This window comes from Cetorhinus maximus, unplaced genomic scaffold (genome assembly GCF_964194155.1).
Source record: "Cetorhinus maximus unplaced genomic scaffold, sCetMax3.hap1.1 HAP1_SCAFFOLD_1543, whole genome shotgun sequence".
Taxonomy (NCBI): Eukaryota; Metazoa; Chordata; class Chondrichthyes; order Lamniformes; family Cetorhinidae; genus Cetorhinus; species Cetorhinus maximus.
The window spans coordinates 1-21,949 of NW_027597483.1; the positions used below are offsets into that span (position 1 = coordinate 1).

At 51.6% G+C, this 21,949-nt stretch overlaps 1 protein-coding gene across 1 annotated transcript; it reads left to right on the forward strand.

Annotated features, from left to right (window-relative positions):
* Positions 1-7,145: 7,145 nt before the first annotated feature.
* fosab (v-fos FBJ murine osteosarcoma viral oncogene homolog Ab) lies at positions 7,146-14,477 on the forward strand. Its single transcript, XM_078536801.1, has 5 exons — positions 7,146-7,518; positions 10,230-10,427; positions 11,954-12,061; positions 12,638-13,607; positions 14,157-14,477. Exons 1-4 carry the CDS (start codon positions 7,381-7,383, stop codon positions 13,100-13,102), a joined length of 909 nt encoding a protein of 302 aa, XP_078392927.1. The 5' UTR covers positions 7,146-7,380; the 3' UTR covers positions 13,103-13,607; positions 14,157-14,477.
* The last annotated feature ends 7,472 nt before the right edge of the window (positions 14,478-21,949 follow it).

Sequence of the window (21,949 nt, forward strand, 5' to 3'; positions counted from 1 at the left end):
AGGACAGGTGGAGAGAGCTGTTAATAAAGCCTATAGCATATAGGGGCATAGAGTACAAGAACATGGAGAAAACATGGTGAGCCTGTATAAAACACTGGTTCAGCCTCAACTGGAATATTACGTCCAGTCTGGGTGAGTGGAGGGCAAGAGAGAGAGAGAGAATGAAAGGAAATGGGAGAGAGAGAAACACAGACAGGGAAAGCGTGAGACAGCAAAAGGAAAAGAGAAAGACAAGAGGGAGAGAGAGATGGAAGAAGGGAGGGGGGAAGATAAAAACAGAATGTAAACACTTTGAATGTAGAAGGACACTGGATGGAATGTATCTGTCCAGTAGGGTGTAACTTGGCTAGCTATCAGAGTCCAGGTGGATTTCGCACTGTTATTAGCTGCAGCTCAGTGCACGGAAGATTCAGTGACGTTCGTGAAGCAGGTTACACCACTCCCTTCTCTTTATTACCTATCTAGAGCACCAGCACTCACTTCACCCATAAAATATTTGCATAATTAATACTTCACACTGGTTAGCTAGCTACTGTCACAGCAGTCGCTTACACGTACAACTCGAAAAGCCCATTCTCCACTTTAACAAGCTCACTGTAGGTGTGGCCTATGAGTACTATGAGCTGGTGCGTACTACATAAATCATAATAACTCACTGCAGAAAAAAAGTGCTCCTTTTCTCCAGTTCTTTTGCCAAACAACTTAAATCTATGTCCTCTGGTTATCCGCACTCCCACCACTGGAAACACTTTCTCTTGAATAACTCCATCAAAACCCTTTCTAATTTTGAATATTTCTATTAAATTTCCCAATTAACATCCTCTGTTTTAACCAGAACAGTCCCAGCTTCTCCAGTCTCTCCATGTAACCGAGGTCTCTCACCCCTGGTCCCAATCTGCACCCTCTCCAAGGGCCTTGATACCCTTCCTAAAGTGTGAGGCCTAGAATTGGACACAATACTCTGTTAGCTGTCATTACAAAGGGATTGGTGTACAAGAGAAAAGAAGTCTTACTGCAGTTATATAGAGTCTTGCTGAGACTACACCTGGATGACTGTGTACAATTTTGGTCTCCTTTCCTAAAGAATATATTTACCTTAGAGGGAGTGTACTGAAGCTTGTCTAGGCTGTTTCCTGTGAGGAGGTGCTTTTCCTTTCAGGAGAGATTAAGAAGAGTGGGTCTCTATTCCCTAGTGTTTAGAAGAATACAACGCAATCTCACTGAAACATATCAAATTCCTAAGGGGTTTGACAGGGAGTGGATGTATCCCTGGCTGGCGGGTCTAGAACACAGTGACATAGTCTCAGGATAAAGGTTGTAAATCTTTGGAATTCTCTATCCTAGAGGGTGCTGGATTCTCAGTTGTTGAGTATATTCAAATCAGAGATTTGGATACTTGGAGAATGAATGGATATGGGGATAGTGTGGGAAGCTGGAGTTGAAGTGGAAGATCAGTCATGATCTTATTGAATAGCAGAGCAGGTTCAAGGGGCTGAACGACCCACTTGAGCTCCTATTTCTTATATTCTTATACTCCAGCTGCCTAACCAGTTTTTGTAAAGATTTAGAATAATATCATTGCCTGTTAGGAAAAGACAGTGGGGGTTTCACCAACACTGCTTACACTACATTGATTTCTTCCTGCAAACTTCAAAATGGCCAATATTTCAACAGACAAAAAAATTGTGACCATTTCCAGGATATTTGGTGGAAGGATTTTTTGTATTCAGTGTTAGCTAAAAGATAGTTATGGAGAAAATAATGGGACTTAGGATCAATGAATCCCTTCCATTGAACTCATATCAACTGTTCAGTCAAAGATGGAAGTTTTAAGGAAAGTGTTAAAAGAAGGGAGAGAGGTGGAGAGGTTTAAAGAGTGAATCCCAAGCTTAGGGCCAGGCAGCTAAAGGCACGGTTGCCAATGGTGAAGTGATTAAAATCAGGGATGCTTAAGAGGCTGGAATTGGAGGAGGACAGAGATCTTGCAAAATTGTAGGGCTGGAGGAGATTACAGAGATATGGAAGGGGTGAGGTCATGGAGGGATTTGAAAAAAGGATGGGAATTTGAAAATTGAGGCATTGCTAAAACAGGAGCGTGGAACTTGGTGCGAGTGAGGATAAGCAGGGATGAGGTTATGGAGGGATTTAAAAAACAAAGATGAAAATTTTAAAATTGGGGTATTACTTAAATGGAAGCTATTGTAGGTTTGTAAGCACGGAGGTTATGGGTGAACAGGATCTATTCGAGTTTAGACAACAGAATACTATCAACTGCAAGTTCCCCTCCAAGTCACTCACCACCCTGACTTGGAAATATATCGCCATTCTTTCAGTTGCCGGGTAAAAACTCCGAAACTCCTTCCTAACAGCACTGTGGGTGTACCTACACCACAGGGACCGCAGCGGCTCAAGAAGGCAGCTCACCACCACCTCCTCAAGGGTAACTAGGGATGGGCAATAAATGTTGGACTTGCCAGCAACACCCGCAGCCTATGAGCAAATAAAAAAAGGCTGGGTGAGGAGGAGTGTGTGCCGGCACACTTAACATATGACCAAGCCAAGATGAATAATTTGTGCTGCATCTTGTAATCAATAAAACATGTGCATACATAATGAACAAGACACCCACATTAGCAGCACAGCACATTGTGTGAATATGAAGTTTCAATGCACGGGACTTGGTTTACTGTCAGTGAAAGTTATTGGATAAATATTTCCGACATTACTTGGTCAGCTCTAATTAATTCCACATGTTGGTCTCACATTCTTTTTCTTCTTTACACAAAACAGTATCATTTGGGAAGGTTATATTCTGAGGAAATGCAGCTTTTGGATCTAATGTTTACCAGCTGCTGACAACCCAACCACAGGAGGGATTTCTCCCTGGAGTAGGGATGGACACTGACTGCTAACACAGTTGATGTGATGTTTTGCTGTGATCACTGTAAACGCCTGGGACTGGAGCCAGTAATCGAAGGCTGTGTTGTGGTAAAGACTGGAACTCATCAGACTATTTATGGGGCCCCCGTAGAGGGATTCCCAGAAAACACGAGGCTGTCAGTCAGGGAATGCGGTTAGAGAGGCCCTACCTGGGGGCGGGCTGCTAGATCCTGCCAAACTGCAGATACTGGCAGCTGCTGGTTCCTGGGAGCAGACTGTAGCAGCACTCAGATTGTGGAAGCTCATGCAGACAAGCAGGGAAGGTTCCAAATCCCACATTTGCCTCCCCGCTCCACCCACCCCTGCATCCTCCAACTACCCCCCAACACCACACACATCCTTGTCTCCGCTCACAGCCCCCATTCACCACCCCCAACCAAACCCTTGTCTCCCCAGTGGGAATATACACTCAATGGGAGTATACACTTAGTGGGAGTATACACTCAATGGGAGTATACACTCAGTAGGAGTATACACTCAGTGGGAGTATACATTCAATGGGAGTATACACTCAATGGGAATATACACTGAGTGGGAATATACTCTCAATGGCAGTATACACTCAATGGGAATATACGCTCATGGGAGTATACGCTCACTTGGAATATACACTCAGAGGGAGTATACATTCAATGGGAGTACACATTCAGTGGGAACATACACTCAATGGGAATAATCACTCAATGGGAATATATGCTCAATGGGAATATACACTCAGTGGGAATTTACACCCAGTGGGAATATATGCTCAGTGGGAATATACTCTCAGTGGGAGTGTACACACAATGGGACTATACCCTTAGTGGGAGTGTACACTCAATGGGCGTATACCCTCAGTGGGAGTATATACTCAGTAGGAGTATACATTAAATGGAAGTATACACTCAATGGGTGTAAACATTCAATGGGAGTATACACTCAGTGGGAGTGTACATTTAATGGGACTATACCCTTAGTAGGAGTGTATACTCAATGGGAGTATACCCTCAATGGGAGTATATAATCAGTAGGAGTATATATTAAATGGGAGTATATACTCAGTGGGAATATACATTAAATAGGAGCATACACTCAATTTATATATACTTAATATGAGTATAAACTCAGTGGGAATATTTAATCAATGGGAATACATATTCAACATTGAGTTGGAAGTTCACCTCGGATTCAAATATGACACCAAGATCGCAAATAGTTTGGTTTAGTCTCAGAGAGCAGCCAAGGAGTGGGATAGAATCAGTGGCTTGAGAGCCAAGCTGTGGTGGGGTCCTAGTAATTAGTTGCAGAAATTTCTGCTCACGCAGTACTGAAGGTCTGATAAGCGTTCTGATAATTTAGAGACAATGGAGGGGTCAAGTGAGGTGGCATGGTAGAGCTGGGTGTCATCAGTGTACACGTGGAAACTAACATTCTACTTTTGATCATGTATCATGGGATAGCATGTAGATAAGAAATTGGAGTGGGCCAAGGATAGATCTTTGGAGACACCAGAGGTAGCATTTCAGGACCAAGAAAAGAAGAATTGCAGTGATTCTCTGGCTATGACTGGATAGATATGAATAGAACCTGGCGAGAGTGGTCTCACCCAGCTGGACGACAGTAAAGAGATGTTGGAGGAGGATGTCAAAGTCACAAAGGACAAGGAAGGATAGTTTACATTTATCACTTGCACATGGGATGATATTTGTGACTTCAGTAAGAGATGTTTCGATACTGTAGCACAGATAGAAACCTGATTGGAGGGGTTCAAACATGGAGTTCCAGGAGAGGCGGGCATGCATTTAGGAGGGGACAACATGTTCAAGGACTTTGCAGAGAAATGGGAGGTTGGAGATGGGGTGTCGTTTTCAAGGACGAAAAGGTCAAGGGTAGAATTGAAAGAGAGCAGAACAGTATCTGAGGAATAGAAAACCGTTACCAATATTAATAATTATGGGAGCTGAGACTCATGGGCAAGGTGAGCTTGGATTGGGCAGGGTGAGCCTTAGAGGAGGTTTGGCCCTGCTGGGTAGTGGAAGGGAAGGACGTAGAGGAGGCAGTTGATTAAATGGTTTTAATCTTAATGACAAAGTGTCCATGAGCTCCTTGTACCTGTTAGAGGTGAGGATGGAAGGGACAGGGTAGAGGGGTTTAAGAATACCGTTTGCAAAACAAGAGTCAGGGGTTACCTTTGCAACAAAAACAAAAATAGCTGGAAAAGCTCAGCAGGTCTGACAGCGTCTGCGGAGAGGAACACAGTTAACGTTTCGAGTTCATGTGACTCTTCATCAGAACTAAGGAAAAATAGAAATGAGATGAAATATAATCTAGTTGAGGGGGGGTGGGTGGGACAGGTAGAGCTGGATAGAGGGCCAGTGATAGGTGGAGGCAAAGAAGAGATTGCCAAAGGTGTCATAGACAAAAGGACAAAGGGGTGTTGACGGTGGTGTAATTAGCCATGGAATGTGCTAATGGTGACATTAAGGGTAGAAAGCAGGATGAGCAAGTGACAGATGGCCCTAGTGGGGGTGGGGTGGGGTGGGGGGAAGGGATCAAAATGGGCTAAATGTTACCTTTGCATACTGGCATGATCATGGAATCATGAGCAGTTTTGGCAGATGAGTGCAGGACATGATAGTGTTTTATGTGGTCAAGCCTGATCTGACAGTGAAGGGCTAAACCAGTTGTATGAATGTATGTAGCTTCTAGCAAGCATAAGTGAGCCACATTGTGAGCCTGACTGATAATCTTAAATTGGTTGTTAGTGGGAATTCCAAAGGCTCTGACTTCTCACTCCCCAAAGCTTGCCCACCATCTGAAAGTCACAAGCCAGGACTGTGATGGAATACACCCCACTTGTCTGGATGAGTGCAGCTCCAACAACACTCAAGAAGCTCAACACCATCCAGGACAAAGCAGCCCACTTGATTTGCAACACACCCACCATCCTAAACATCTACTAGCCCCACCGCCGACGCACAGTAGCAGCAGTGTGTACCATCTACAAGATGCACTGCAGCAACTCACCAAGCCTCCTTCCAAACCCACGGCCGCTACCATCTAGAAGGACAAGGGCAGCAGACACATGGAAACACCACCATCTGGAAGTTCCCCTCCAAGTCACTCGCCATCCTGACTTGGAAATATATCGCCGTTCCTTCATTGTCACTGGGTCAAAATCCTGGAACTCCCTCCCTAACAGCACTGTGGGTGTACCTACACCACATGGACTTCAGCGGTTCCAGAAGGCAGGTCACCACCACCTTCCCAAGGGCAACTAGGGATGGGCAATAAATGCTGGTCCAGCCAGTGATGGTCATATCCCATGAATGAATAAAAAATGGTCTATGGTAGAGATATCAGCCTATACTGCGACTTGGAACCTGTGCTGGGAATGACATCTCACACTGGGCATTAATATTCATTGCATACACACAGAGGACAATAAGTTGTACATGTTCGGATGATCAGACAGAGTGACGATACTGGCTTTAAATGTAAAGACATGGGATATAAATAGAGAAATGTGGCAGTGATTAAGGATCTCTGCGTCTGAGAGAGAGCACTTGGTGCAATTCGGAGCCAAAATGAATATTGATGTGACGGACACGGTTTCTTTCTGCTTGTGCTGCAGCTTCACCATGCATCCGCTCTTTTGGTGAATTTATTTTTAATGGTGCTCGGTTGGCCTGGCCAGAGCTGTCAGTGTGGGATCTTGCTGTGTGCGTTTTTGTGTGGATTTGTTTGGCTCTGGGTTCACCCTGTCCCCTGTCACGATGGGATCTTCCTATGCCGGATTCACCCTGCCCCCTGTCAGTGTGGGATCTTGCTGTGTGTTTGTTTCTGTGTTTGTCTCTGTTTTGGCTCCGGGTCCACCCTTCCCCCTGGTTCCCGGACTCGGAGCGGCTCTCATTCCAAATAAGGACATCTACGTCATCGGGTTCCCGGTGCCGGACTCTACCAAGGTGGCGGGGGGTATCCAGCAGGTTCCAGACTGAATAGAGGGGGCAGATCCCGGGGTAACGGAGCTGGAGAGTGATGTCTGGAGCGGGATCCTGGTTTAATCCGGCTCCATGTCTCTGCTGCTCCCGGTCCTGTCGCTCTGATGTTTCTGATTTCTGTGTGACCCAGACTCTCCCTCCCCGAAATCCCGGACCTGGTGGTAGAATCCAGACTGCGTCACCGCCCCGACCTGGATAAAAGGCGGAGATCGGAGAGTCCGAGTCAGACACATAATTCGGAGTGAGACAGACCCGGAGAGAGACAGACCCGGAGACAGAATCGGACACAGAACCCGGAGTGAGAGAGACCCGGACACCGACAGAACCCGGAGACAGACCCGGAGTGAGACAGACAGAACCCGGAGTGAGACAGACCCGGACACCGACAGAACCCGGAGTGAGCACCGAGAGGCGGACTGATCCCGGAGTGAAGCCGGAGTGACCCCGGGTTGCCTGCACCATGTTCCAGCCTTTCGGCACCGATTACGATTCGGTTTCTCGCTGCAGTAACTCCCCCTCCATGGGGGATCCACATTATTATTCACCCGCTGATTCCTTCTCCAGCCTGGGCAGCCCGGCCAGCAACAGCAGCGCCCCGGTAAGTGAGAGGGATAGTACCGGGGAGAGGGAGGGAATGGCCCCGAGGAGAGAGAGAGAGGGACAGTACCGGGGAGAGGGAGGGAATGGCCCCGAGGAGAGAGAGAGAGAGGGGACAGTACCGGGGAGAGGGAGGGAATGGCCCCGGGGAGGGGGTAGTAACCACCACATCTCCCCCTGCCCCCCGCCGGGTTCATTGATAATTTTTTGCTCCATTCACGGAGAATCCAAACGCGCCTTTGCGTAAAGCGTGACGTCTGGGGAGCTGCTGACGCGTTCGCTCTGGACCAATCAGAGCCCGCTTATTAATAACCTGTGTCCCGCGCCGTGACGCGGGCTCCATTCATAAAATCACCCACACGAGGGGGGCGGGGGTTTGCAGGTTGTGGGCGTCGGGCTGTTGGTGGTGGGGGGGGGGGGATGATTTGCAGGTTGTTGTTGTTGGGGGGGGGATTTGCAGGTTGTTGTTGTTGGGGGGGGATTTGCAGGTTGTTGTTGTTGGGGGGGGATTTGCAGGTTGTTGTTGTTGGGGGGGGATTTGCAGGTTGTTGTTGTTGTTGGGGGGGGATTTGCAGGTTGTTGTTGTTGTTGGGGGGGGATTTTGCAGGTTGTTGTTGTTGTTGGGGGGGGGATTTGCAGGTTGTTGTTGTTGTTGGGGGGGGGGATTTGCAGGTTGTTGTTGTTGGGGGGGGATTTGCAGGTTGTTGTTGTTGGGGGGGGGATTTGCAGGTTGTTGTTGTTGGGGGGGGATTTGCAGGTTGTTGTTGTTGGGGGGGGATTTGCAGGTTGTTGTTGTTGGGGGGGATTTGCAAGTTGTTGTTGTTGGGGGGGGGATGATTTGCAGGTTGTTGTTGTTGGGGGGGGGATGATTTGCAGGTTGTTGTTGTTGGGGGGGATGATTTGCAGGTTGTTGTGGGGGGGGGGATGATTTGCAGGTTGTTGTGGGGGGGGGATGATTTGCAGGTTGTTGTTGGGGGGGGGGATGATTTGCAGGTGGTTGTTGTTGTTGGGGGAGGGGATGATTTGCAGGTGGTTGTTGTTGTTGGGGGGGGAGATTTGCAGGTTGTTGTTGTGGGGAGGGGGGAGATTTGCAGGTGGTTGTTGTTTGGGGGGGGAGATTTGCAGGTGGTTGTTGTTTGGGGGGTGGGGGGAGATTTGCAGGTGGTTGTTGTTTGGGGGGTGGGGGGGAGATTTGCAGGTGGTTGTTGTTTGGGGGGTGGGGGGGAGATTTGCAGGTGGTTGTTGTTTGGGGGGTGGGGGGGAGATTTGCAGGTGGTTGTTGTTGTGGGGGGGGGGAGATTTGCAGGTTGTTGTTGTTTGGGGGGTGGGGGGGAGATTTGCAGGTTGTTGTTGTTTGGGGGGTGGGGGGGGAGATTTGCAGGTTGTTGTTGTTTGGGGGTGGGGGGGAGATTTGCAGGTTGTTGTTGTTTGGGGGGGGGGAGATTTGCAGGTTGTTGTTGTTTGGGGGTGGGGGGGAGATTTGCAGGTTGTTGTTGTTTGGGGGTGGGGGGGAGATTTGCAGGTTGTTGTTGTTTGGGGGGGGGAGATTTGCAGGTTGTTGTTGTTTGGGGGTGGGGGGGAGATTTGCAGGTTGTTGTTGTTTGGGGGGGGGGAGATTTGCAGGTTGTTGTTGTTGGGGGGGGGTGGAGATTTGCAGGTTGTTGTTGTTGTTGTTGGGGGGGGTGGAGATTTGCAGGTTGTTGTTGTTGTTGTTGTTGGGGGGGTGGAGATTTGCAGGTTGTTGTTGTTGTTGTTGGGGTGGGGTGGAGATTTGCAGGTTGTTGTTGTTGGGGGGGGGGTGGAGATTTGCAGGTTGTTGTTGTTGTTGTTTGGGGGGTGGGGGGGAGATTTGCAGGTTGTTGTTGTTGTTGTTGGGGGTGGGGGGGGATTTGCAGGTTGTTGTTGTTGTTGTTGTTGGGGGGGGGGGTGAGATTTGCAGGTTGTTGTTGTTGGGGGGATTTGCAGGTTGTTGTTGTTGTTGGGGGTGGGGGGGGGATTTGCAGGTTGTTGTTGTTGTTGTTGTTGGGGGTGGGGGGAGATTTGCAGGTTGTTGTTGTTGGGGGTGGGGGTGATGCAGGTTGTTGTTGTTGGGGGGGGGGTGAGATTTGCAGGTTGTTGTTGTTGTTGGGGGTGGGGGGGGATTTGCAGGTTGTTGTTGTTGTTGTTGTTGGGGGTGGGGGGGGGATTTGCAGGTTGTTGTTGTTGTTGTTGGGGGTGGGGGGGGGATTTGCAGGTTGTTGTTGTTGTTGTTGTTGGGGGTGGGGGGGAGATTTGCAGGTTGTTGTTGTTTGGGGGGGGGTGGAGATTTGCAGGTTGTTGTTGTTGTTGTTGTTGTTGGGGGTGGGGGGAGATTTGCAGGTTGTTGTTGTTGTTGGGGGTGGGGGGGAGATTTGCAGGTTGTTGTTGTTGTTGTTGTTGGGGGTGGGGGGGGATTTGCAGGTTGTTGTTGTTGTTGTTGTTGGGGGTGGGGTGGAGATTTGCAGGTTGTTGTTGTTGTTGTTGTTGGGGGTGGGGTGGAGATTTGCAGGTTGTTGTTGTTTGGGGGGGGGGGATTTGCAGGTTGTTGTTGTTTGGGGGGGGGGGATTTGCAGGTTGTTGTTGGTGGGGGGGGGGTGGAGATTTGCAGGTTGTTGTTGGTGGGGGGGGGGTGGAGATTTGCAGGTTGTGGGGGTCGGGCTGTGTTTTAATGTCTTTCTTTTCCCCCCCCTTCAGGAAATCTCGGACCACGGCAGCTCCTTCGTCCCCACCCTGACCGCCCTGAGCAGCCGCCGGGAGCTCCAGTGGATGGTGCAGCCAACCGGCCTGTCCACAATGAGCCGGAGTCACCCCTACAGCCCCGGGCACAGCCCCTACCCCCAGTCCCGGGCCACCGTCAGCAAACACTCCGGCCGGAGGGGCAAATCTGAACAGGTGAGTCTCGGCTGAGCGATGCTGTGGTTTGGGGGGTGGGTCTATTTGTGGGGGGGTGGGGTGTGTTTGTGTTTGGGGAGGGGGGGTGTATTTGTGGGGTGTGTTTTGGGGGGGGGAGTTGTGTATGGGGTTTTGGGGGGGGGGTGTGTATGGGGTTTTGGGGGGGGGTGTGTATGGGGTTTTGGGGGGGGGGGTGTGTATGGGGTTTTGGGGGGGGGGGTGTGTATGGGGTTTGGGGGGGGGGGTGTGTATGGGGTTTGGGGGGGGTGTGTATGGGGTTTGGGGGGGGTGTGGTGTGTATGGGGTTTGGGGGGGTGTGGTGTGTATGGGGTTTGGGGGGGGGTGTGGTGTGTATGGGGTTTGGGGGGGGTGTGGTGTGTATGGGGTTTGGGGGGGGTGTGTATGGGGTTTGGGGGGGGTGTGTATGGGGTTTGGGGGGGGTGTGTATGGGGTTTGGGGGGGGTGTGTATGGGGTTTGGGGGGGGTGTGTATGGGGTTTGGGGGGGGTGTGTATGGGGTTTGGGGGGGGTGTGTGTATGGGGTTTGGGGAGGGGGGTGTGTGTGTATGGGGTTTGGGGGGGGTGTGTGTGTGTATGGGGTTTGGGGGGGGGGTGTGTGTGTGTGTGGGTTTGGGGGGGGGGGTGTGTGTGTGTGTGGGGTTTGGGGGGGGGTGTGTATGGGGTTTGGGGGGGGTGTGTATGGGGTTTGGGGGGGTGTGTATGGGGTTTGGGGGGGGTGTGTATGGGGTTTGGGGGGGGTGTGTATGGGGTTTGGGGAGGGGGGTGTGTGTGTATGGGGTTTGGGGGGGTGTGTGTGTATGGGGGTTTGGGGGGGGGGTGTGTGTGTGTATGGGGTTTGGGGGGGGGGTGTGTGTGTGTATGGGGTTTGGGGGGGGGGTGTGTGTGTGTATGGGGTTTGGGGGGGGGTGTGTGTGTAGGGTTTGGGGGGGGGGTGTGTGTGTAGGGTTTGGGGGGGGGTGTGTGTGTTGGGTTTGGGGGGGGGTGTGTGTGTGTGTGGGGTTTGGGGGGGGGTGTGTGTGTGTGTGTGGGGTTTGGGGGGGGGGTGGTGTGTGTGGGGTTTGGGGGGGGGGTGTGTGTGTGTGTGGGTTTGGGGGGGGGTGTGTGTGTGGGGGGTGGGGGGGGGGGTGTGGTGGGGTATGGGGGGGGGTGTGTGGTGTGGGTGGGGGATGGGGGGGGGGGGGGGGTGGGTGTGGGGTATGGGGGGGGTGTGGGGTGGGGGTGGGTGTGGGGGGGGGGGTGTGTGGGGTGTGTGGATGGGGTGGGGGTTGTGGTTGGGGGGGGTGTGTGTGGGGGTGGGATGGGGTGGGGGTGTATGTTTGGGGGGGTGTGTGTGGGGTGTGTGGATGGGGTGGGGGTTGTATGTTGTGGGTGTGTGGGGTATGGGGGGGTGTATGGGGTGGGGGTGTGTGTTTGGGGGTGTGTGTGAGGTTTTGGGGGGGTGTATGTGTGGGTGGGGGCCGGGCTGTTCCTCACTGGGTCTCTAACTCTCTCCCTGTCGGTTCCCAGCTGAGTCCTGAGGATGAGGAGAAGCGGAAAGTTCGGAGGGAGCGAAATAAACTGGCCGCAGCCAAATGTCGCAACAGGAGGAGGGAGCTGACCGATACCCTGCAAACGGTGAGTGTCCGGGGGGCGATGGGGGTGATGGTGGGTGGGTGGGGGGGGTGATTGGGGTGGGGGGGGGGGGTGATGGTGGGTGGGGGGTTGGGTTTGGGGGGCTGATGGGGGGTTTGGGGCTGGACAGGGACATGGGGATGGGGGGAGATGGGGTGGGGGAGGGGGATGGGGGCTTTGGGGGGTGATGGTGGGGGTGGTGGTGGGTGGGTGGGGGGTTGGGGCTGGAGCTGGACAGGGGGATGGGGATGGGGGGTTTGGGGCTGGACAGGGACACGGGGACGGGGTTGGGGGGGGTGATGGGGGGTTTGGGGCTGGGCAGGGACACGGGGTTGGGTGATGGGGGGTTTGGGGCTGGGCAGGGACACGGGGTTGGGGGGGTGATGGGGGGTTGGGGCTGGGCAGGGACACGGGGTTGGGTGGGGGGGTTTGGGGCTGGGCAGGGACACGGGGACGGGGTTGGGGCTGGGCAGGGACACGGGGTTGGGGGGGGTGATGGGGGGTTTGGGGCTGGACAGGGACACGGGGACCGGGTCACTCTCTGTGCCGCTGGTCTAACTCCCCCCTTGTTGCCCACAGGAGACGGAGCAGTTGGAGGGGGTGAAGTCTGTCCTGGAGACGGAGATTGCGGAGCTGCTGAAGGAGAAGGAGAAGCTGGAGTTTATCCTGGCCGCTCACCGGCCCGTCTGCAGGATCCCGGAGCCTGAAGCCCAGACTCTCCGCACCGCCAGCGCCCAGACCCCGGCCCAGACCCCGGCCCAGACCCCGGCCCCGGACTTCCTGAGCAGCCTGGACTCGGGGAGATCGGTCCCTGATGTGGATTTAATCGGCCTGGCCGACTGGGAGCCGCTCTATTCCTCGCTACCTGCCGACTGGGAGCCCCTGTGCACACCCGTCCTGCCCGAGACCCCCAGCGGCTCCTATTCCTCCTCCTTCGCTTTCAGCTACCCGGAGATTTCCGGCTGCGGCTCTGTCACCCGCCCGGGAAGCGGCAGTGAACATTCTTCAGACTCCCTCAACTCCCCCACATTGCTCGCCTTGTAGGCAGCTCCGGGCACAGACTCATCCCCGGCACTGCATGCGTCTGTCCGGGAGGGCACAGGTCTGTCTCCCCCTCTCTCTCTCTGGGCTGGGGGGGGGTCTGTCTGGGAGGGCACAGGGCTGTCCCCCCCTCTCTCTGGGCTGGGGGGGGTCTGTCCGGGAGGGCACAGGGCTGTCCCCCCCCCCACCTCTCTCTGGGCTGGGGGGGTCTGTCTGGGAGGGCACAGGGCTGTCCCCCCCTCTCTCTGGGGTGGGGGGGTCTGTCTGGGAGGGCACAGGGCTGTCCCCCCCCCCTCTCTCTGGGCTGGGGGGGGTCTGTCCCCCCCCCTCTCTCTGGGCTGGGGGGGTCTGTCCGGGAGGGCACAGGGCTGTCTCCCCCCCCTCTCTCTCTGGGGTGGGGCGTCTGTCCGGGAGGGCACAGGGCTGTCCCCCCCTCTCTCTGGGCTGGGGGGGTCTGTCTGGGAGGGCACAGGGCTGTCCCCCCCCTCTCTCTGGGGTGGGGGGGTCTGTCCGGGAGGGCACAGGGCTGTCTCCCCCCCCTCTCTCTCTGGGGTGGGGCGTCTGTCCGGGAGGGCACAGGGCTGTCCCCCCCTCTCTCTGGGGTGGGGGGGTCTGTCCGGGAGGGCACAGGGCTGTCCCCCCCCCCACCCCTCTCTCTCTGGGGTGGGGGGGGGGGGTCTGTCTGGGAGGGCACAGGGCTGTCCCCCCCTCTCTCTGGGCTGGGGGGGGTCTGTCCGGGAGGGCACAGGGCTGTCTCCCCCCGCCTCTGGGCTGGGGGGGGTCTGTCTGGGAGGGCACAGGGCTGTCTCCCCCCTCTCTCTCTGGGCTGGGGGGGGTCTGTCCGGGAGGGCACAGGGCTGTCTCCCCCCTCTCTCTCTGGGGTGGGGGGGGTCTGTCCGGGAGGGCACAGGGCTGTCCCCCCCTCTCTCTGGGGTGGGGGGGGTCTGTCTGGGAGGGCAAAGGGCTGTCTCCCCCCGCCTCTGGGCTGGGGGGGGTCTGTCTGGGAGGGCACAGGGCTGTCTCCCCCCTCTCTCTCTGGGGTGTGGGGTGGGGGGAGAGAATCCTGAAGCTCTGATTCCTCCCCTTATTAACCTGCAGCTGGAGTTATGGTGCTCGAGTCTTCACCAGATCGGTTTAATCTGACCAACTGTATGTTGCAATATGGTGTTACTGTAATATATCCAATTATTTATTGTCAAAGTTTATTTTTCAAAGATATGTACCCTGCTCTTCATCGTGTCCAGTGGTCTAATATTAACATCAGTTTTCCATGAAAACGGTTTAATTTATTTATAGAAATATTTATTTTTTCTATTTTTCATGTGTTATATTCCAAGTGTTTGCCTTGTGCTAACATCAATAAAATGATTTGATCACACGCTGGTGTTTCAATCTGCTATCCGAGTTTGGGATATGGATTGACGGGATTAGCTATTCAATGGATAAGTTACAGAGCAGCGGGGCTGTTTGTGGGGTATCTGTGTGGGGGAGCTGGGGAGGGTACAGATACCCCAGTCTGTCTGTGGGGGAGCTGGGGAGGGTACAGATACCCCAGTCTGTCTGTGGGGGAGCTGGGGAGGGTACAGATACCCCAGTCTGTCTGTGGGGGAGCTGGGGAGGGTACAGATACCCCAGTCTGTCTGTGGGGTATCTGTGTGGGGGAGCTGGGGAGGGTACAGATACCCCAGTCTGTCTGTGGGGTATCTGTGTGGGGGAGCTGGGGAGGGTACAGATACCCCAGTCTGTCTGTGTCCCTATATTCTCTCCACACCTTCACCCTCTACATCTGAATCCGAGCTCAGCCTGACTGCTTTGTCATTCTGACGCAGGAGCCAGTGAGGTCACCCGGAACCTGGCCTCTCGCCTTCATTTGCCACGAGTCAGAGACCAATAAACTGCCTGTTCTGCTGAAGTACAGCACTCCCCTTCACTCCAATAAAGCAGCAGAACCCATCCTACCAGCCCCGGCTGTCCTGAACAACACTGAGCGCTGTGCAGCAACAGCTAAATGTCAGAGTCTAACCCCCAGCCCAGACTGAGCTGTGTGTGTGGAGCGGGCAGACAGCCAGTGTGTACAGAGTCCACTGACACACCCCGCACTGAGGCCAACAGGATAAACCGACCCTGCTCTCTCTCCTGGAATAACCTTCGTCCCACAGGGGAGCGGCTAGCCTGATTTCACAACCCAGACCGGAGAAATGATTCCTATTCGAAAGATCATCAGAAAATTTTAGAGTTTCAGAAAAACAGGTTTGATAGATTCAAAGGGAATCTCAAGTCACAGATTCTCCCAGCCGGAGTCTATCCTTGGATAAGATCCCAGAGTGTAGATCGACACTGGGTAAGCATCGACACGAGGGACCCTGTACCGCAAGAATGGGCATTACCCAGGGAACCTAACTTACAGACAGACAGACACTTGCTGTTGGAACTGGTTCCAGGGCTCAGGAAGTGAGAATTGCCAGTAACAATCCTGGGTGTTTCCAGTAAAACTGCAACAGGCTTTAATGGATTGAACTGCCTGGATACAGTCAGGAAACTATTTCAAGACCTCAGCTTGAGTTAACATGACTGCTGTCTGCAGGCAGTTAACATCGAGCTGATCAGCTGCTGCAGAAAGCAGGCTGCACTCAAACTGTCCTGGAAATGAATCAACATTTTACTGGCAAGCTCCCCCTTAGTTAGGTTGAATTTACTCTTTCACCTCATGGTCTGAAATTCAGCTGCTGGTTAGACTGGAATTCCAACTGATCACTCAAAAATGGTTACTTTCTACCTGCAGCCCCATGTACACTCTCCCCATCACTGACTCTACCCACCCATTTAATCCCCTCCCACAGCCCCATGTACACTCTCCCCCATCACTGACTCTACCCACCCATTTAATCCCCTCCCACACCCCCATGTACACTCTCCCCTATCACTGACTCTACCCACCCATTCACTCCCCTCCCACACCCCCATGTACACTCTCCCCTATCACTGACTCTACCCACCCATTTAATCCCCTCCCACAGCCCCATGTACACTCTCCCCGTCACTGACTCTACCCATCCATTTAATCCCCTCCCACAGCCCCATGTACTCTCCCCTATCACTGACTCTACCCACCCATTTAATCCCCTCCCACATCCCCATGTACACTCTCCCCTATCACTGACTCTACCCACCCATTCACTCCCCTCCCACATCCCCATGTACACTCTCCCCTATCACTGACTCTACCCACCGATTTAATCCCCTCCCACAGCCCCATGTACACCCTCCCCTATCACTGACTCTACCCACCGATTTAATCCCCTCCCACAGCCCCATGTACACTCTCCCCAATCACTGACTCTACCCACCCATTTAACCCCCTCCCACAGCCCCATGTACACTCTCCCCCTATCACTGACTCTACCCACCCATTTAATACCCTCCCACAGCCCCATGTACACTCTCCCCTATTACTGACTCTACCCACCCATTTAATCCCCTCCCACAGCCCCATGTATACCCTCCCCTATCACTGACTCTACCCACCCATTCACTCCCCTCCCATAGCCCCATGTACACCCTCCCCTTTCACTGACTCTACCCACCCATTCACTCCCCTCCCACAGCCCCATGTACACCCTCCCCTTTCACTGACTCTACCCACCCATTCACTCCCCTCCCACAGACCCATGTACACTCTCCCCTATCCCTGACTCTACCCACCCATTTAATCCCCTCTCACAGCCCCATGTACACTCTCTCCTATCACTGACTCTACCCACCCATTTAATCCCCTCCCACAGCCCCATGTACACCCTCCCCTATCACTGACTCTACCCACCCATTTAATCCCCTCCCACACCCCCATGTACACTCTCCCCTATCACTGACTCTACCCACCCATTCACTCCCCTCCCACATCCCCATGTACACTCTCCCCTATCACTGACTCTACCCACCCATTTAATCCCCTTTCACAGCCCCATGTACACTCTCCCCTATCACTGACTCTACCCACCCATTCACTCCCCTCCCACAGCCCCATGTACACCCTCCCCTATCACTGACTCTACCCACCCATTTAATCCCCTCCCACACCCCCATGTACACTCTCCCCTATCACTGACTCTACCCACCCATTCACTCCCCTCCCACATCCCCATGTACACTCTTCCCTATCACTGACTCTACCCACCCATTTAATCCCCTTTCACAGCCCCATGTACACTCTCCCCTATCACTGACTCTACCCACCCATTCACTCCCCTCCCACATCCCCATGTACACTCTCCCCTATCACTGACTCTACCCACCCATTTAATCCCCTCCCACAGCCCCATGTACACTCTCCCTGATCACGGACTATTTTAGATAAGCCAGGTGGAAGAATCGTGCAAATTGGCATTGGGACGCGAGAATAAGGGAAGTAAACACGCGGCTAAAGGAGTGGTGCGGGTAAGTGGGGTTCCATTTCGTGGAGCACTGGCATCAGTATTGGAACAGGAGGGATCTATACCGTTGGGACGGTCTCCACCTGAACCGATCTGGGAGCAATGTTCTAGTGAAAAGGGTAAATAGGGTGGTCAACAGGACTTTAAACTAGAAAGTTGGGGGGAGGGAGGGGGGTAAAACTCCAAGAAGTCTGACTAATGGGAAACAAAGCAGCAGGTTAGCGTGTGGGGGGGTGGATTCAACTTCATGGAAAATTATGAAAAAACTGAAAAGAAAGGAGAGCCCAGGAGAGGGTATTAAAGTCCCCAGAACACAAAATAGGACAGAGTGTTTGGAAAGGGCTAGGAATCTAACTTCAAGCACATCAGATAAAGGGACGACAATGAGAAAGGGGGCGGGAAATACAGGACTGAAGGTGTTGTATCTGAATGCACGCAGTATACGAAATAAGGTAAATGAGCTTGTGGTACAGATTGAAATTGGCAGGTATGATGTGGTGGGCATCATGGAGACATGGCTGCAAGGGGATCAGGCCTGGGAGCTAAATATCCAAGGATATACATCCTATTGAAAAGATAAGCAGGTCGGCAGAGGGGGTGGGGTTGCTTTGTTAGTAAGAAATGAAATTAAATCAATAGCAAGAAATGACGTAGGGTCAGATGATGTAGAATCTGTGTGGGTAGAGTTGAGGAACCGCAAAGGTAAAAAAACCATAATGGGAGTTATGTACAGGCCTCCGAACAGTAGTCAGGATGTGGGGCACAAGATACACCAGGAGATAGAAAAGATGTGTAAGAAAGGCAAGGTTACAGTGATCATGGGGGATTTCAATATACAGGTAGACTGGGAAAATCAGGTTGGTAGTGGATCCCAAGAAAAGGAATTTGTAGAATGTCTACGAGATAGCTTTTTGGAGCAGCTTGTGGTGGAGCCCACTAGGGAACAGGCAATTCTAGATTTAGTGATGTGTAATGAGGCAGATTTGATATGGGAGTTTAAGGTGAAGGAAACCTTAGGAGGAAGTGACCATAATATGATAGAATTTACCCTACAATTTGAGAGGAAAAAGCTGGAATCAGATGTAACGGTATTACAGTTGAATAAAGGCAACAACAGAGGCATGAGGGAGGAGCTGGCCAGAATTGACTGGGAAATGAGCCTAGCAGGAAAGACAGTGGAATAGCAATGGCCGGAGTTTCTGGGAGTAATTTTGGAGACACAGCAAAAATTCATCCCTAGGAAGAAGAAGCATACTAAAGGGAGGACGAGGCAACCGTGGCTGACAAGGGAAGTCAGGGACAGCATAAAAGCTAAAGAGAAAGCATACAATTCGGCGAAGAGCAGTGGGAAACCAGGGGATTGGGAAGCCTACAAAGACCAACAGAGGACAACTAAAAAAGAAATAAGGAGGGAGAAGATTAAATATGAGGGTAAACTAGTCAGTAATATAAAAGAAGATTGCAAGAGTTTTTTTAGATATATAAAGGGTAAGAGAGAGGCAAAGTGGACATTGGGTTGCTGGAAAATGACGCTGGAGAAGTAGTAGTGGGGAACAAAGAAATGGCAGAGGAATGGAATAGGTACTTGCCGTCAGTCTTCATGGTGGAAGACACGAGTAACATCCCCAAAGTTCAAGGGAGTCGGGGAGCAGAGGTGAGTATGGTGGCCATTACCAAGGAGAAGGTGCTAGGAAAACTGAAAAGTCTGAAGGTGGATAAATCACTTGGACCAGATGGATTACACCCCAGAGTTCTGAAGGAGATAGCTGAAGAGATAGTGGAGGCGTTAGTGGTGATATCTCAGGAATCACTAGAGTCAGGGAGGGTCTCAGAGGACTGGAAAATCGCTAATGTAACCCCCTGTTTAAGAAGGGAGTGAGGCAAAAGACGGGAAATTACAGGCCGATTAGCCTGACCTCGGTCGTTGGTAAGATTTTAGAGTCAATTATTAAGGATGAGATTTCAGAATACTTGGAAGTGCATGGTAAAATCGGGCAAAGTCAGCATGGTTTCATCAAGGGGAGGTCATGCCTGACAAATCTGTTAGAATTCTTTGAGAAGGTAACGAGTAGGTTAGACAAAGGAGAGCCAATGGATGTTATCTACTTGGACTTCCGGAAGGCCTTTGACAAGGTGCCGCACAGGAGGCTGCTCAGTAAGATAAGAGCCCATGGTGTTAGAGGCAAGGTACTAGCATGGATAGAAGATTGGCTGTCTGGCAGGAGGCAGAGAGTGGGGATAAGGGGGTCCTTCTCAGGATGGCGGCTGGTGACTAGTGGAGTTCCGCAGGGGTCAGTGTTGGGACCACAACTTTTCACTTTATACATTAATGATCTAGATGAAGGAACTGAGGGCATCCTGGCTAACTTTGCAGATGATACAAAGATAGGCGGAGGGACAGGTAGTATTGAGGAGGCAGGGAGGCTGCAGAAGGATTTGGACAGGTTAGGAGAATGGGCAAAGAAGTGGCAGATGGAATACAACGTGGGTAAGTGTGAGGTCATGCACTTTGGTAGGAAGAATAGGGGCATAGACTATTTTCTAAATGGGGAGAGAATTCAGAAATCTGGAGTGCAAAGGGACTTGGGAGTTCTACTCCAGGATTCTCTTAAGGTTAACTTGCAGGTTGAGTCGGTAGTTAGGAAGGCAAATGCAATGTTGGCATTTATTTTGAGAGGACTAGAATTTAAAAGCAGGGATGTGCTGCTGAGGCTTTATAAGGCTCTGGTCAGACCACATTTAGAATATTGTGAGCAATTTTGGGCCCCAAATCTCAGGAAGGATGTGCTGGCCCTGGAGAGGGTCCAGAGGAAGTTCATGAGAATGATCCCAGGAATGAAAGGCTTAACATATGAGGAACGTTTGAGGACTCTGGGTCTACATTTGATGAAGTTTAGAAGGATGAGGGGGGATCTGATTGAAACTTACAGAATACTGAAAGGCCTGGATAGAGTGGACGTGGGGAAGATGTTTCCATTAGTAGGAGAGACTAGGACCCGAGGGCACAGCCTCAGAGTAAAGGGAAGACCTTTTAGAACAGAGATGAGGAGAAACTTCTTTAGCCAGAGAGTGGTGAATCTATGGAATTCATTGCCACAGAAGGCTGTGGAGGCTGGGTCATTGAGTGTATTTAAGACCGAGATAGATAGGTTCTTGATTGGTAAGGGGATCAAAGGTTACGGGGAGAAGGCGGGAGAATGGGGTTGAGAAACTTATCAGCCATGATTGAATGGCGGAGAAGACTCGATGGGCCGAATGGCCTAATTTCTGCTCCTAAGTCTTATGGTCTTATGGTCTTATTGTCTAATAGAACTGGAGCCAATCTTTACACATTTACAAGCTTTTATTTACAGAGACATACATTACAAACATGCACCTCCAAACCCAACAAAGTGTTCCTATAGTCTGTTCCTCTGTATAGGAGCAAAAGTGAATCCCCATTTAAGTAAAGATGCAATTGCTGTGTAATAAACAGAGGGATACAAAGAAATAAGTCAGTAAACGTAGCAATAAGGCCATAAAGAGCAACAAAGCAGTGAATTTCATATCTACAAGGATAGGATGGAAAAACATATAATTGTGTTATACTTTCATAATCTTGGTTAGATCACACTTGCAATGCTGTGAACAGTTCTTCTAGAAACAAAGAAAGAATTACAGAAGGAGGCCATTTGGCCCATTGTGTTGGTTCTGGCCCAGGAAGAGCTATTTAGTCTAATCCCACCATCTAGCTCTAGGCCTTAGCCCTGAAGGCTACAGTACTTCAAATGGTTATCCAAGATTTTTTTGAATATGATGAGGGTTTCTGCCTCTGCTAACCCCCCAGGCTCTGAGTTCCAGACCCCCACCATCCTCTGGGTGTAATTGATATTCTTTACCTTCCTCCTAATCCCCTGTTAGTGACCTCGCTGCTAGGGTAAATAGGACTTTCTTATCCACTCTAGCTAGGCTCCTCATTACACTATAAACCACTAATAAATCTCTCCTCATCCTCCTCTGTTCCAAAGAAATCAACCCCATCCTATCCAATCTTTCCTCACCACTAAAATCCTTCATTCCTGGCAAAATCCTTGTAAATTTCTGTGACCTCTCTAGTGTGATCATATCCTTCCTGTAATGCCGTGAAAGAACCGTGCGCAGTACTCTAGCTGTGGTCCAACTAGTGTTTTATACAGTTCTGGCTTAACCTCCTTGCTCTTACAATCCTTTCTGCCTTCTTAAACATGGTACCTTCAGGAATCAGTAGACATACGCTCCAAGGTCTCTCTGTTCCTCTACACTTTTCAGTATCCTAACATTTATTGTCCACTCTCTTGTCTTGTTGCCCTCCCTAAATCCATTACCTCACACTTCTCCAGATTGAACTCTATTTGCTCAGTGAAGTGCTGAAGTAGGTGTAAGTAAATTCCTAGAATGATCC